Source organism: Mizuhopecten yessoensis, unplaced genomic scaffold (assembly GCF_002113885.1).
Source record: "Mizuhopecten yessoensis strain PY_sf001 unplaced genomic scaffold, ASM211388v2 scaffold8131, whole genome shotgun sequence".
NCBI classification, from domain to species: Eukaryota; Metazoa; Mollusca; class Bivalvia; order Pectinida; family Pectinidae; genus Mizuhopecten; species Mizuhopecten yessoensis.
Genome location: NW_018407394.1, coordinates 121,651 through 135,744, shown reverse-complemented (window position 1 = coordinate 135,744; position 14,094 = coordinate 121,651). Strand labels below are relative to the sequence as shown.

At 34.1% G+C, this 14,094-nt stretch overlaps 1 protein-coding gene across 1 annotated transcript; it reads left to right on the top strand.

Moving 5' to 3' along the window:
- Positions 1–755: 755 nt before the first annotated feature.
- Positions 756–14,078, top strand: LOC110455108 (FK506-binding protein 5-like). The gene is made up of 15 exons (XM_021505052.1): positions 756–848; positions 1,490–1,539; positions 1,722–1,788; positions 2,256–2,293; positions 3,527–3,599; positions 4,018–4,049; positions 4,619–4,691; positions 5,003–5,037; positions 5,519–5,591; positions 8,255–8,286; positions 8,972–9,005; positions 9,388–10,236; positions 10,710–11,138; positions 11,804–11,846; positions 12,531–14,078. Exons 1-15 carry the CDS (start codon positions 836–838, stop codon positions 12,667–12,669), a joined length of 1,980 nt encoding a protein of 659 aa, XP_021360727.1. The 5' UTR covers positions 756–835; the 3' UTR covers positions 12,670–14,078.
- Positions 14,079–14,094: the final 16 nt, after the last annotated feature.

Genomic DNA, 14,094 nt, shown 5'->3' with positions numbered 1-14,094 from the left:
GGAATATCAAAGTTTTACTTTATAAACAAACAATGTATGTATATCCCGGGAAACGGTGCGGCGCGACAACATAAAATTAAATACTTATCATATTTCTAAACATGGAAAACTATATGTTGAAACAAATATCTAAGGGAATAAACGTCTCAACTTTGTCAGAAATTGTCAAAACTTTTTTTAAATAAAGAAATGATTTTTCTAAATGCCGTCAATTTTATGGTGAAATGTTGAAATATTCCAAGTGAATCTGACTCACTTTTATGAGCTCTATAAATAGACACACACGCGCGCTGTTAATACACAAGAAATACATAAAATGAAAGCTAAAGGCATGTACTGTTTCATTTCAGTAAAAAATAGGTCTGTCAAAAACTTTAAATAAATGTTTTCCAACAAGTGTCCCGTTTTGGATACTGTCCTGATAAACATATTTAAAGTAAACGGAACAGAGTCCCATTTAGATTTGGTACGTTTGAGGAAATCGGAGTCGTTAAGTTTTTGCGGGAAACAATAAATTAATGAACGATAAATTCTTGATCAACGCACAAACTTGTATCGTCCATTATTACGCAGCAAGAACGGGAATGGTACTATTTACATACCTTCGTTGAAACCCCCTTCTTTGCTTAGGTATTTATGGAATAAAAACTTATGAAAATATTTTACTCATGACAAACCTTATGTTGAAATGGTTGTCCAAATCGAACTCGCCCATCACGTGGCATTTGAACACGTGACTACATTGTTCTATGTCACGTGAGTTTTCGCGGCGCTAAGTTACGAAGTATATGGTGGAATTAGAAAAGCACAATGGATAGTAGCGTTCCTTAAAAAAATGTTTTCGGACGGTAAGTTGCTTACGTAATTATTAATATGATTATATTGTAAATAGGATACCTAAGTATATGCGTGTGCTGCCACCATTTCTACTTAATCTCCGACTTTTGAAACAGTTGTTCAAACGGTGATTAAGTTAAATTGACCACTGTTTAATGACATTATTCAACGTCAAATAATTCCGTCATTGTACTGTGTAAAATCTTTATATTTTGCATGTAACTTACTTGTGCAATTTATTTACTGCCAAGAAAGTTTTAAATCGAGATGAAATAGTTTTATGGCACTGTCAACCTTTCGACAACCGGGCCCTGTTTTGAAATGGTTTCCCCTTGTTAAATTCAATTTAAAAGTTACTCTAGATTATAGTTCTATATTCGTTTTACTATATCTGAATAAATTTATTAGTTTTTATGTTTCATACCAGATTATGCATAGGTACTAGATTTGCTAAGACCTGTTGGGCTACAAGTTGCAGGGAAACTCCTGGAATTTAAGAGCAGTGGGCAACTTTTAGTCAATGTCAAACATAAGAGGGGCCATTTTATGTAAAATTAAAAGAAAATTAGAACATCGAGGGGTCCATTTCAGACTAGTAGGCCTACCTGTGACTGTATTATTTTATCACTGTCTGCACTCTTTTCACTTCCAGATATCGGCAAATTCAAGAAAATTCTTAAAGAGGATGATGATATCTTAAAGGTAAATATTAAGTTGTAACTTTGTGATTGGTAATTTATTATTTTACACACATCTTTTGACATAACACAATGATATAGTATGTACACAAACATATACACAAACACATATTTACTCTGTGCATATTAATTTTTGCCAAGTTATAAAGTAATCATTTATTATAGTGTCTCGCTCTATTTTTGTAGCCTTACGTTCCCAGCCGGAAAGTAAAAAGAGAATTGAACAAAATCTCTGGCAGACTCAAAGATTGCAGTAAGTCTTTGCTTAAAGTCTGTTTTTACTTGATAATGTGCTGACTGCTATACTAAATACATGTATATATGGTATACTTAAGTTGTGCATCAAGTTATACTGAAATTGATGTTATTCATTCTTAAGTGTTCAAATAAATGTATATAATTTTTGTACTATAAGTTAGATACTTAATGGTACCAAAATTATCCACAAAATATATAATACAAAAAAAAATTGAAGTTGGAGTTTTAAGTTTTCTAATGTCTTCATATTGTACTGCTATTTTTAAAATTTATACTGACATTGTTAAAATGTATACCGTTGCTATTAAAATTCATGAATTATTTTATTTTGTTCAATGAAACTACAGTGTGTATGCAGTACCTATTAAACTGAATAATATTACCTGGCTTTTCCTTAATCTTTTGATGTATTAATACCGATATATGATTTAATAGTTTGTCATTATGCTGTTTTGTTTGCAGTGTATGATGACTACAGGCAAAGAATGGACACTCCCAGGGTAAGAACACGAAATATATACCGTAATTGTAACTCACTGGAAATTACAATATTGACTAAAGAGTTATATTTACATTTGCATGGCATTGTCACTATAATGCCTCTTTGAAAGCGGTGTCGTTGATGGGACTTTTAATAACCATGCATCATGAGACAAAATTCTTAGCGTATTTATCCAATATAAATATACATGACGGCTGCTGAAATATCGCTGGGCATTGTGAGATTTGACAATGTCATTGTAAATTTATGTGCAAAATAAAAAATAAAATAAAAAACTCTTTTATTACAACGAAAACAAGACCAAGGTCTGCAATATCGTACAAAATGCACATCGGTTGAAATCACCAATGCCGGCAATGGAAACAATTTTAACGCTTCATGCAATTTATCAGAAATATCGTCTGTTACACTGCACTGATCAACCGGTGTTCGTTACAAATGTCTGAAATACACATTGTATAGACCTACTGACACATATGTTACAGACCTACTGATATGAGTCACAGCACACATAAACATTTCAGACATTTTGTAACGAACCTGTGCTCCGTCGCAAGATCACTCACTTCAAACGCTATCAGTTTCACGCGTCTCGCATCCACGGGTCCTGATTTCTGACGACATGTCAAATAACGACGCCGTTATAGAATCTACCGACTGTTGTCAGGTTCCCATACAATCAACAAATAAATTCAAGCCTGGATTCTTCACAAAATGAGCGAAGAAAAAAGTTCGAATTAACTTCCAAAAATAACTCCCTCTTGGAGGGCAAGGTCGGATTTACGGTGTTCACTGTATTTGTCCATGCGCGAAATTTGTTCCGGGGGAAATTTCAAGTCTAACTTTCAGCTCAGAGTTCTATTGATGGTTGAATACCATACAAAAGCAGTTCAATGCTTAATTGAATGGGTGCATGTTTCTTATGATAAATGATTATTTGACTGTATTTTATGGTTTCTAGGCCAAATAAGTACAAATGGAGATAATTATTGAACTTATTTCAATTTATTAAATGTACCATTATATAGCGCTGTTCCGAGATATGACAAATAATGATAAAGGATAATTGTTCCTATGTAAGTAAGATTATAAGGGTAGGGGGTGAGGAGGTGTCCAGGAATTCCGGGGAAAAATAGGGACTAAGATAACTTTTAAATGACATTGCAGGCTATGTTGTTTTATTTTTGTTAATATTGTCTGATACACAGTATTCTGATACATTTCATTGCAGTCTAACGTACAAATTGACACAGAGTTAGCTATGCTAATAGCAGCTGAGGACGACATCAAACAGTCCAGGCGAAGTAAGTTGGACTGAGAATTGTAGAACATTTGATCTGAACTGGAAATGTATCATGAAATGAATATGTACTATTGAATAGAATGAAATTAGAAAAAAACATTTGGAAATTATACTTAGTTAAACTTGAATGAACTATTAGATATGTACATGTTGGTATAAACACAGGAAGTTGCACTGAAGCTTTGTAGTGTATACATCCACTTGTACTGCAGGTACATCAAGGGTTTGTTAGGTGTTTCTTATCGTTACGTGTTTATACTGTAAAACAGGAGAGAGAAAAATGTCTCATTGATTTAAACTGATGAACATAAGGTTTTCCTTATGATTTCTCCACTCAAAACTTTACTGTGTTTCCTCTGATAGACAAACATCTGTTTCATATGGTATTGTTGTTTATAAACATTTCTTCTCATTTGTAGATTTCAGAAGAGCAGTACGGATGATAGTTCCTGTAAGTATGTAATTATGTCAAGCTTCATGTAATTAGTTTCTGGTTCATAAGAGGGATAAATCAAGGACCCAGTTCCTTGACTTTGAAATCAAAATTACGGTTAAGGCTTAACCTCAGATGTGGATCATACTTTGATAAAGCTACAAACGCTATGTTTTATTAATAACTGAAAGGTTTGGAGTTTGACTCTCATCTGCAATACCTTGTGTAATGTTACTTCTTATTGTCCTAGTCTACATAGATGTACAAATGCGTAGCAGTATGGTGGGAAGAAAAGTTCAAAAGGCTGTCATCCTTCTGCGTTGTTCATGCTACTTAATAATCTTTAAACTGGGCTTCAGAAAAGCTTTAAACTCCACTTTTAACCAAATAAATGACATTTCAAACTGAACATTTTGTATAAAAGGAGAAATTCATAAACACAAGTGTTAAATCAAGATATTTCAATACCACAACAAGAACAATCAATGGTGTCTGTAGCCATGGTTACAGGAATCAACTATGGTGATATCTGATAACACACTTACTAGATTTTTTGGTTTATTACTTCATTGTGATTCTTTATCTAGTCTACTGGCCCCTCAAAGGAGGAAAAACATGAATTAAGGGAATTGAAGAAAAACCCTATTCGGAGAATGTATGGTGAGTTTTACTTATTTTAATCCGAATTTACTCAGTCTTACCGTTTTAATTTTTGTTTCTTTCATTAGATACCAAGTTCTTTAGAAACAGTCCTTAAAGATAAAGAAAAAATTTAAGATGTTCTAAGCATTTTCCAAATAGCTATTTGAACCATAATATTGAAAACAAAAGTTATAAACTTTGTATCTATTATTTATGCACTAAGTACATAGTTCTAGCAGGGACAGTATACTATACGTCCCTGGTTCTAGTGTTTGTTTGAAACATTTCAAAATCATTGTAAAAACAAATCTGTCTATCTTTATTTTCAGAACTAGAGGATTTTATGCGAGACTTTGATACAATGGTAAATACCGCTTAATTACATTTAGTTTGAATATGTTTCAGTTTTATAAATTACTGCCCATCACTGATTTTCTCGAAGAAATAATTGTGTCGTGTGTCCATTGGTTATATCATGATGGATTTATATCCACGCAATAATCACTATAAACAGATATACATAGTTAAATGTCTTGTATACAAGACATTTAACTATGTGATGGATTCTTGTTGATTTATGTGGACAGATTTTTCTCGCAAAAACTTTGTCTTGGAGGCAAAAAAAGCAATTAAAATATTTGAAAAAGCATATTTTAAGTTAGAATAGACTGACAACTTGATATTATGAGGCAACACGAGTAAAAAGCCTTAGGTAGAATCAAGTCAAATCCCAAAAATCAGATCCAAATTCCAATGTGTTTTAATCTTTGGTCACTTGGCCAATATGTCGCTATAGTATTGAGTATTGATCAATGATGGTATCTTTATTTTTCATTAAATTTCAGCCTTTTGTTGCTACAATGTTGGTGGATATAAGTTTAACGAGGATTGAAAGCAGCATTCAAAGGAGACAGCTTGGTAAGTTGGTTATCTCCCCTTATAAGTATTATTTGGTTGTCTCCCCTGAAGAGTGGCAGAACATATGTATGGATCAAAACCTCCTATGTTACATGTATGTTATGATTTGTTATCTATTAGTGGGACATGTGTGGTGCCTCCCCAGTTAAGTATTAGTGGGAGATTTGTGCGGTAATCCTCCCTGTTAAGTATTAGCTGGATCACCCCCGTAAAGTATTAATGGAACATATATAATATGTGATAACGTCCCCTGTTAAATATTAGCTGGATCACCCCCGTAAAGTATTAATGGAACATAATATGTGGTAACCTCCCCCGTTAAATATTATCTGGATCACCCTTGTAAAGTTTTAATGGAACATATGTGGTTACCTCCACTGTAAAATATTAGTGGGACTTATGTGGTAACGTCCCCTGTTAAATATGAGCTGGATCACCCTTGTAAAGTATTAATGGAACATATGTGGTAACCTCCCCTGTTAAATATTATCTGGATCACCCTTGTAAAGTTTTAATGGAACATATGTGGTAACGTCCCCTGTAAAGTATTAGTGGGACTTGTTTGGTAACATTCCCTGTAAGGTTTTAGTGGGAATTTTTGTGGTAAAGTTCCCTGTAAAGTATTAGTGGGACTTATGTGGTAACGTCCCCTGTAAAGTATTAGTGGGACTTATGTGGTAACATCCACTGTAAAGTATTAGTGGGACTTATGTGGTAACGTCCCCTGTCAAGTATTAGTGGGACTTATATGGTAACATCCAATGTAAAGTATTAGTGGGACTTATTTGGTAACATCCACCGTAAAGTATTAGTGGGACTGATGTGGTAACATCCACTGTAAAGTATTAGTGGGACTGATGTGGTAACGTCCCCTGTAAAGTATTAGTGGGACTTATGTGGTAACGTCCACTGTAAAGTATTAGTGGGACTTATGTGGTAACATCCACTGTAAAGTATTAGTGGGACTGATGTGGTAACATCCACCGTAAAGTATTAGTGGGACTGATGTGGTAATGTCCCCTGTAAAGTATTAGTGGGACTGATGTGGTAACATCCACTGTAAAGAATTAGTGGGACTTATGTGGTAACGTCCCCTGTTAAATATGAGCTGGATCACCATTGTAAAGTATTAATGGAACATATGTGGTAACCTCCCCTGTTAAATATTATCTGGATCACCCTTGTAAAGTTTTAATGGAACATATGTGGTTACCTCCACTGTAAAGTTTTAATGGAACATATGTGGTAACGTCCGCTGTAAAGTATTAGTGGGACTTGTTTGGTAACATTCCCTGTAAAGTTTTAGTGGGAATTTTTGTGGTAAAGTTCCATGTAAAGTATTAGTGGGACTTATGTGGTAATGTCCCCTGTAAAGTATTAGTGGGACTTGTTTGGTAACATTCCCTGTAAAGTTTTAGTGGGAATTTTTGTGGTAACGTTCCCTGTAAAATATTAGTGGGACTTATGTGGTAACGCCCCCTGTAAAGTATTAGTGGGACTGATGTGGTAAAGTCCCCTGTAAAGTATTAGTGGGACTTATGTGGTAACATCACTGTAAAGAATTAGTGGGACTTATGTGGTAATGTCCCCTGTAAAGTATTAGTGGGACTGATGTGGTAAAGTCCCCTGTAAAGTATTAGTGGGACTTATGTGGTAAAGTCCCCTGTAAAGTATTAGTGGGACATATGTGGTAACTTCCCCTGTAAAGAATTTGATAAGTAGGACATATATCAAAATTATTTTGACAGGACATATTATGGTATAGGGAACATCGGCCTGTGTGTCTGATGTCTATCCACATTTTGGTTTCAGCATGATAACTTGCTTAGATATCATTTGATAATGATGAAACTTGGTATTTATATAAGTATGTGCATGTTCATTAGACAATGCCTTGGACAGTTTGAAGTTGAGTAATATCTGCTCATAATTAATTAGCATATGGTGCTCTGATCATTGGTTGACAGTTTCTGTAAAATGACTTTGTCAAATATGTTTTAATTCTGTTAAAACTTCATCAATACATATATCTACAATGACAAAAATAAGATTTAATAGCCTTCTGCTATCTGATTGGTCGATGGTTTCCGCACAATAATTTGGTCAAATATGTAAGGATTCTAATGAGACTTAATCAATATTTACAATTTGTTTAATAGCAAGATCTGCCTATTATTAATTATCATTAGGAATATCTTTGGTTTTAATGGTAAGGAGCAAATTCAATTTCTGTTTTCATGGTTTGAAATATGTACAAAGGGAGGCAATTGTAATTAAGATTTTAAAAAGGTCATTAAGGATTAATGAAATATATATATTCCTTCAGTTGAAGTTGGGTAAGAATATTTCCTCCTTTCACCACATTTCAGGAACAAACATGTAGTTCTCAACTTTACTAAGTTATACAGTACAGATGTGTTTTCTTCTCCCTATATTTCCATATTTCCTTCTATTTAGCTACAACAATGCATCACTCCCATCAGAAGGATTTTAAGTAGGTCATTTTGGCATGGGACAGACGTATATAGTTCTGCCTTGTGGTACTCTTGTTCCTTTTGTTTGTATTGTTAACGTACTAACCCTGTCTATGTTGAAATCAATATTTACACGATTACCGAGGTTGTAAAACTTATTTTAAAAAGTGTTTTCTTGATCATTTTCAGCTCTCCAGAATCTCCGGAGAGTGATTTATGAGGTAAGTAATAAATAACACAGCAATACAGGAAATATGATATTGATTGACAGAGATGTATTCTGTTAAACTTAGAAATCCAGTTACCCGAGTATATCTACAGACATGTTAAACTATCGTAGGTGTCAACCTCTGAATTCTCCAATCAGGGTGATCTCTCCCTCATTCTAATTCTCAAAAGGGGGGAAAGTTTGCTGAAATTTTTTCTGGGTATTCATTGTTCCGGAAAGAAGTGTTCACTGCATATATAGTATATAGTAATAATCACCAATAGTAAAATAAAAAATAATATATACAACATTTGATATAGCGCCCTATCTAGCTAACATAAGCCACTCTAAAGCGCTTTCCAGTACATAGATATACAATTTTATACAGTCAATACGATTAGGCTATATATTAATCAATACAATATTGAGGAATTCGCAGGAGCTGCCTTATCAGGCGCTAACTACTAGTCCTATGCCACCTGGCTATTATCTCCCTATGTGTGTATGCCTGTGTGTGTGCTGGAGATGTATTGTGTAACTATTAATATACAAGTGAAAACTCTCATTTTCATATAATTATCAGCTGACTGTAGTGATGAATTTTGATAACAAATAATGTAACATAACTTTGCATGTCTTTACTCTTTATGTCATTAAAATGCAGTTTTTACATACCATGTTATGTTTGTATGTTGTAGGCGTCTGTAACAGGATATTATGTGGAGGCCAAAGGTATGTATATATTGTTTTTAATCATCCATTGTTTTGGTAATGATGTTACCATTTTTTCTGAAATATACATATCAATAGAATTTGTTATTAAGGCCAAACTAAAAATAATTTGTGTTTCCGGTTACCCTACCTACCCTAATTTTTTGTGGCAATTTTCAAAGAAACACTGTTAATGTCAAGATCACTCTCTTATAAAATCCACATAAAATTAGTTTATAAAATAGAATTTATAACCTACCTTACGACCCCAAATTTTCCAACATGTTACAGGAAACATACATCATTTTTGTTTGGCCTTATTAAACTTGGAACTATGAGAATGATGGTGTCTTAAATGATATCACCTAGATAGAATAGTGATAACACATTTTTGTCACTGTAGTGTCAAAGAAGGCTCGGTCACGGACACTGGTTAAGTCGTCCAAGCATACCTCCAAAACTGCTGAAAGAAAGTCCAAGCATGCATCTGATACTACATTGGAAACTTCCAAGTATACACCCGAAACTGCAGTGGAAAAGTTCAAGCATGTGCCTGGAACTGAAAGGGAAAAGTCGAAGCATGCATCCGGGGTCCACAATGAAAGTGACTCGGATGAAGACCATCCCTTCACCAAAGTAATGGAGATTTATCAAGCTGAGAGTTTGCGACTCGAGAAGAATCTAGAAATGTTTAATGTACGGCTACAAGAATATGTCCACTCGCATCAAAGCATGCGAGAGGTCAAGAAAGTCTCAGTCAGGTCGAAGAGGACACGTCGTGCTGATGTCAAAAGGGTCAGATTCAATATCAAAACAGTCATGCCTGAAGTCAAAACAACCAAACCCAAAGTCATAAAGGTCACACCTGAAACCATCGAAACAGATAAACCAATTGAGAAAAGGGTTAAAAGGGAGAAACCAAAAGATTTTAACCACAAATGTAGACAGCAAGAGTTTAGTGAGGAGAGTGATGTGACTGATGTCTCTCACCATGATTCTCAGAAGGAGAGTGATGTGACTGATGTTTCTCACCATGATTCTCAGGAGGAGAGTGAGGAGAGTGATGTGACTGATGTTTCTCACCATGGTTCTCAGAAGGAGAGTGAGGAGAGTGATGTGACTGATGTTTCTCACCATGATTCTCAGAAGGAGAGTAACCCTCCGCCAGACAAGGAAGAAAGGACGAGGAAGATTATCTCCCATCCTCCCAGAGAGAAAACACAAACTTCTGGTGACAATGAGCGGGCAGATGGTAAGTTATTAGTTACAATACACCATTTTTTTGTTACGTATATATTTCACATTATTTTACCCTTAGCAACCCCCAGCCTGAAAGAACTTTCCTAAGATAACACATTTTCTGCATTATTCTTATTTGGGACAACCCAATCCCCCTCCTCCTCTACTTCCCAACTCTTCAAGGGGGTTAGGGGCTAGGAAGATTCAAACTTAGTCTCTGTGGATCTGCCATAGGTTTCAAATTGCCGGAAGAGCCAAGATCAAGAAGAATCTGCCAACAATAATTTGGAAACATTTTTGACTCCAAGTTATAAATTAAGTTAACAGTCACACTAGTACTGATAAGGGAAGTTTATCTAACACCATCCGAATTATAGCATATGTATGAATCTGCTTTTATCATATGATAGCATCAAACCTAATACCATGTACATTTTAATTGCATTTTACTGAAAACTCACTAGACTTCAATCTTTTCCCTGATAGAGAGAGTACCAAAGAAAAAGGAGGAGACAAATGGAAGTGTGTCTATGAAGTCTGAACTGAGTCGTGAGGGAAAAGATAACGCAGCTAAGCAGAAACTGGTAATGCAGCCATGGAGTGACGAGGAAGAGGAAGAAGAAAGTGATGATGATTTCCCCCAGGAGTTACCACTGCAGGCAATGAGTCCGCATGGAAGTGATGTAGAGATTACCAAGGAACCTGTGACACTTGCCACTCCTACACTCGGAAGTGACGTAGAGATTACCAAGGAACCTGTGACACTTGCCACTCCTACACTCGGAAGTGACGTAGAAGTTACAAAGGAACCTGTGGTACTGGCCACACCTACACTCGGAAGTGACGTAGAAGTTACAAAGGAGCCTGTAATACTGCCCCTGCCCACACTCGACCCTATGCCTGTGTACCTTGATAGTAAGTTATTGCCTAGCTTTCTCCCATGGTAACCCACCCATGGTATTATACAACCATTTGTAAAATTTACATTTACAACCAAAAATAAAAGTGCATGGACAAGATTGGTTAATTTTCCTTGGAACCAAGTGATTGTATTGAACCTTCTACTTGTTAATATTTTAAGCAGATTTCTGCTGTGATCATAAAATTATAGGTAACAAAACTTTATCCCATATTGTACTATGTTATCCAGTGAAAATACCGATGTCGTATTTCTTGGCGTATTAACCAATGTAATATGACCTATCAGCCCTGTGATTGGTTGAAAGTTTCAATTGTTTCAATTGTGACGTCACGCCGCTAGGACAAGTACATGACGTCTTAGACTTCCGCACTGGAGTCAAAATGGCAGCTTTTTACATTTCAAGGTTGCATGAAGATTTTCGTTTTACACGAATAAATGCCACAAATCTTGATTATGTGGTAAAAATGATCTTACGCATCGTTTCATTTCATATGAAATTTATGAAACTCGTCACAAATTTTTCATTTTAGCTTGCCAGAGGCTCGCTAAATTGAAAATTCTTAGACTCGTTTCATAAATCTCATATGAAATGGAAACTCGTGTAAGATCCTATATATATGTCTTCAATTTTCTCAAGACTTAACATCTCAATTTACAGATTTCCAAGCAAGCTGTGTTCTGACATATCTATTTTCCAGCAGGTACGTTGATTTCAATACTAAGTAGAATTTCATTTTTCGTTTACTTTGTTTATGACTAAAAGTAAACGATGGTATTTCTTGTAATTATTTCACCTGGGGTACTTGCCTTGTCTGTCAATAGTATTGTATTATAGTTATAGGTGTATTGACAGACGAGGCTAGCTATTTTGATCTCACTGAACAACTTACATTCTTTGATATGTATCTCTGTGATTTTTTTTAATTGTGATAGGCAAAATATTTGCGTAGCTGAGGATATTTGTCTATTTGATCCCCATCTTGTACATAACTAAGATTTAAGTTTACATTAAAATCAACTTTTTGATTATTATTTTGTTGTCATCCCGCACATATTTCAAACATAAAAATACTTTGGCTTTGGTCATGAGCATGTCTGATAATGGTGACAGTACATACTGAGCTAGTCAATGGAACATCACAAATAAATATGTCACTGGTTATGCTCTGTGAACCGACATATAATCTGTATTTACAACATCAAGAAAATGTTTCGAGATGTCAAAAAATATGTTTAAAATATTTTGGAGAGTGAAGTATCTCAGCCAAAATGACTTTGTCCCTATGAGCACAAATATTCAATCTTCATGCATAATGAGTTTATATTGTATAATACATTTTCTTTTAACATTGATGGTAGTTTTTGGTGTTTGTTGTTAATTACAGAGATGACTTTGATGAGGACTTTGAACCAGATTATGTGATTCCTCCTTACGAAAGTGAGCGCACGGTGTACACTGGAAAGCAGCACAAAGTCTACAGTCGTCTGAACAAAGAAACCTTCGGACAGAAGCAGCGCTGCTAATTTAATATCACAAGTTCCAGAATCTTTCAACTGGCAAAACAACGAAAATTTTATCTTATTTTAAAAAACGCTAACATCTGAAAAAAAATATTGTACCTCGAACTTCAAAATATTATGTTAAAAAATCATATTTAAAATTGAAGCATATCTATATCATACACTATTTTAAATCGTTTTGTGTGTCTCTGCTTAACCGGGTACCTCGGAAGTTCATTATCAGTCAGTTATTGGTACTTTTGCGTTGAAAGGATTTTCTTATAGAAGTTATTACGTAGAATTTTTAAAGAAAAAACTCAATTGGTGAACAGGATTACCAATGTTATTGTGTGAATTTTAGCATTTAAGTTTTTATTTTGTAAGTATCATTTACAAATTTACAATTGTTATATGAGTTTTTAAAGTATTATTTATTTGTTGATATATAGAGTAGCATTTGATTGTGAAGAGGTAGTTCATGGCTTGTACAATATATTTACCTATATGATATACATTCAAGTCTATGATTATGTTTAAGTCTTATTTACAAATTTACAATTGTTATGATGAATTTTATTAAAGCTTTTTTTAAATCTGTTTAATATAGAGTAACATTTGTTGATAAACTGGCAGTACATGAACAGTGCAATTTATTTTTACCTATATCATACATACAGGTTTATGTACTTTTTTCTTTTCTTCTTTTGCATCAGTGGCCCAGGGCCATGTTTACAAATTGATTTCAATACAGGGTAATGTATATTTTGATATTGATAAATATTTCAAAATAATGATAATGGTTATAAAAGTTAAATTTATTATAATAATCAGAAAATGATACCATATAAATAGTGATTAAGGTTTGTGGTCTGTTGTAATATCATGTATAAGTTCGTGTAGAAAATGCGAGATTGTTGGTCTAAATTATGTTTCAAATTATACTTTCGGCCATTTATTTATTTTTTCAATCTGAATTCCATGATGAGATAGATTAGATTGGGAGGCAGGTTAATTTAAAGTTCATAACTTTAAATATCATACAAATTTCAGTCTGTAGGACCTAGAAGACAGATTCTATGGGAATGCAGACCGTGGGCTTTTTTAGAACCGTTCTTTAAATTAGATTGACCATTTCTAAATTGAAAGAAGGACTCTTAAGGATAAAGATAATTTTAGCTATAAAAAGGTGAGTCCGGATATTTGGTTTTTAAATGTAGGTATGAAATTTATTTATTTATTTATTCGATTTATACAATTTTGCAGAATTCTAGCATGAACATTTATCAGATAATCGAGGTATCATTTTTACAACATGTACACGATACATTTATTATTATGTTTTTCTGATAAACATCATGTAAGAATTTTTTATACCATATTTCGCAACAATAGAATTGATTGTCAGTGAATTTAAAAAGGTTTTTAATAAGTGTACTAGGAACATAACTA

Coding starts and splice junctions, on each gene's coding strand:
- LOC110455108 (XM_021505052.1), top strand. Junction 10,237..10,709: donor TGACAATGAGCGGGCAGATG/GTAAGTTATTAG, acceptor TTTCCCTGATAG/AGAGAGTACCAAAGAAAAAG. Junction 11,847..12,530: donor ACATATCTATTTTCCAGCAG/GTACGTTGATTT, acceptor TGTTAATTACAG/AGATGACTTTGATGAGGACT.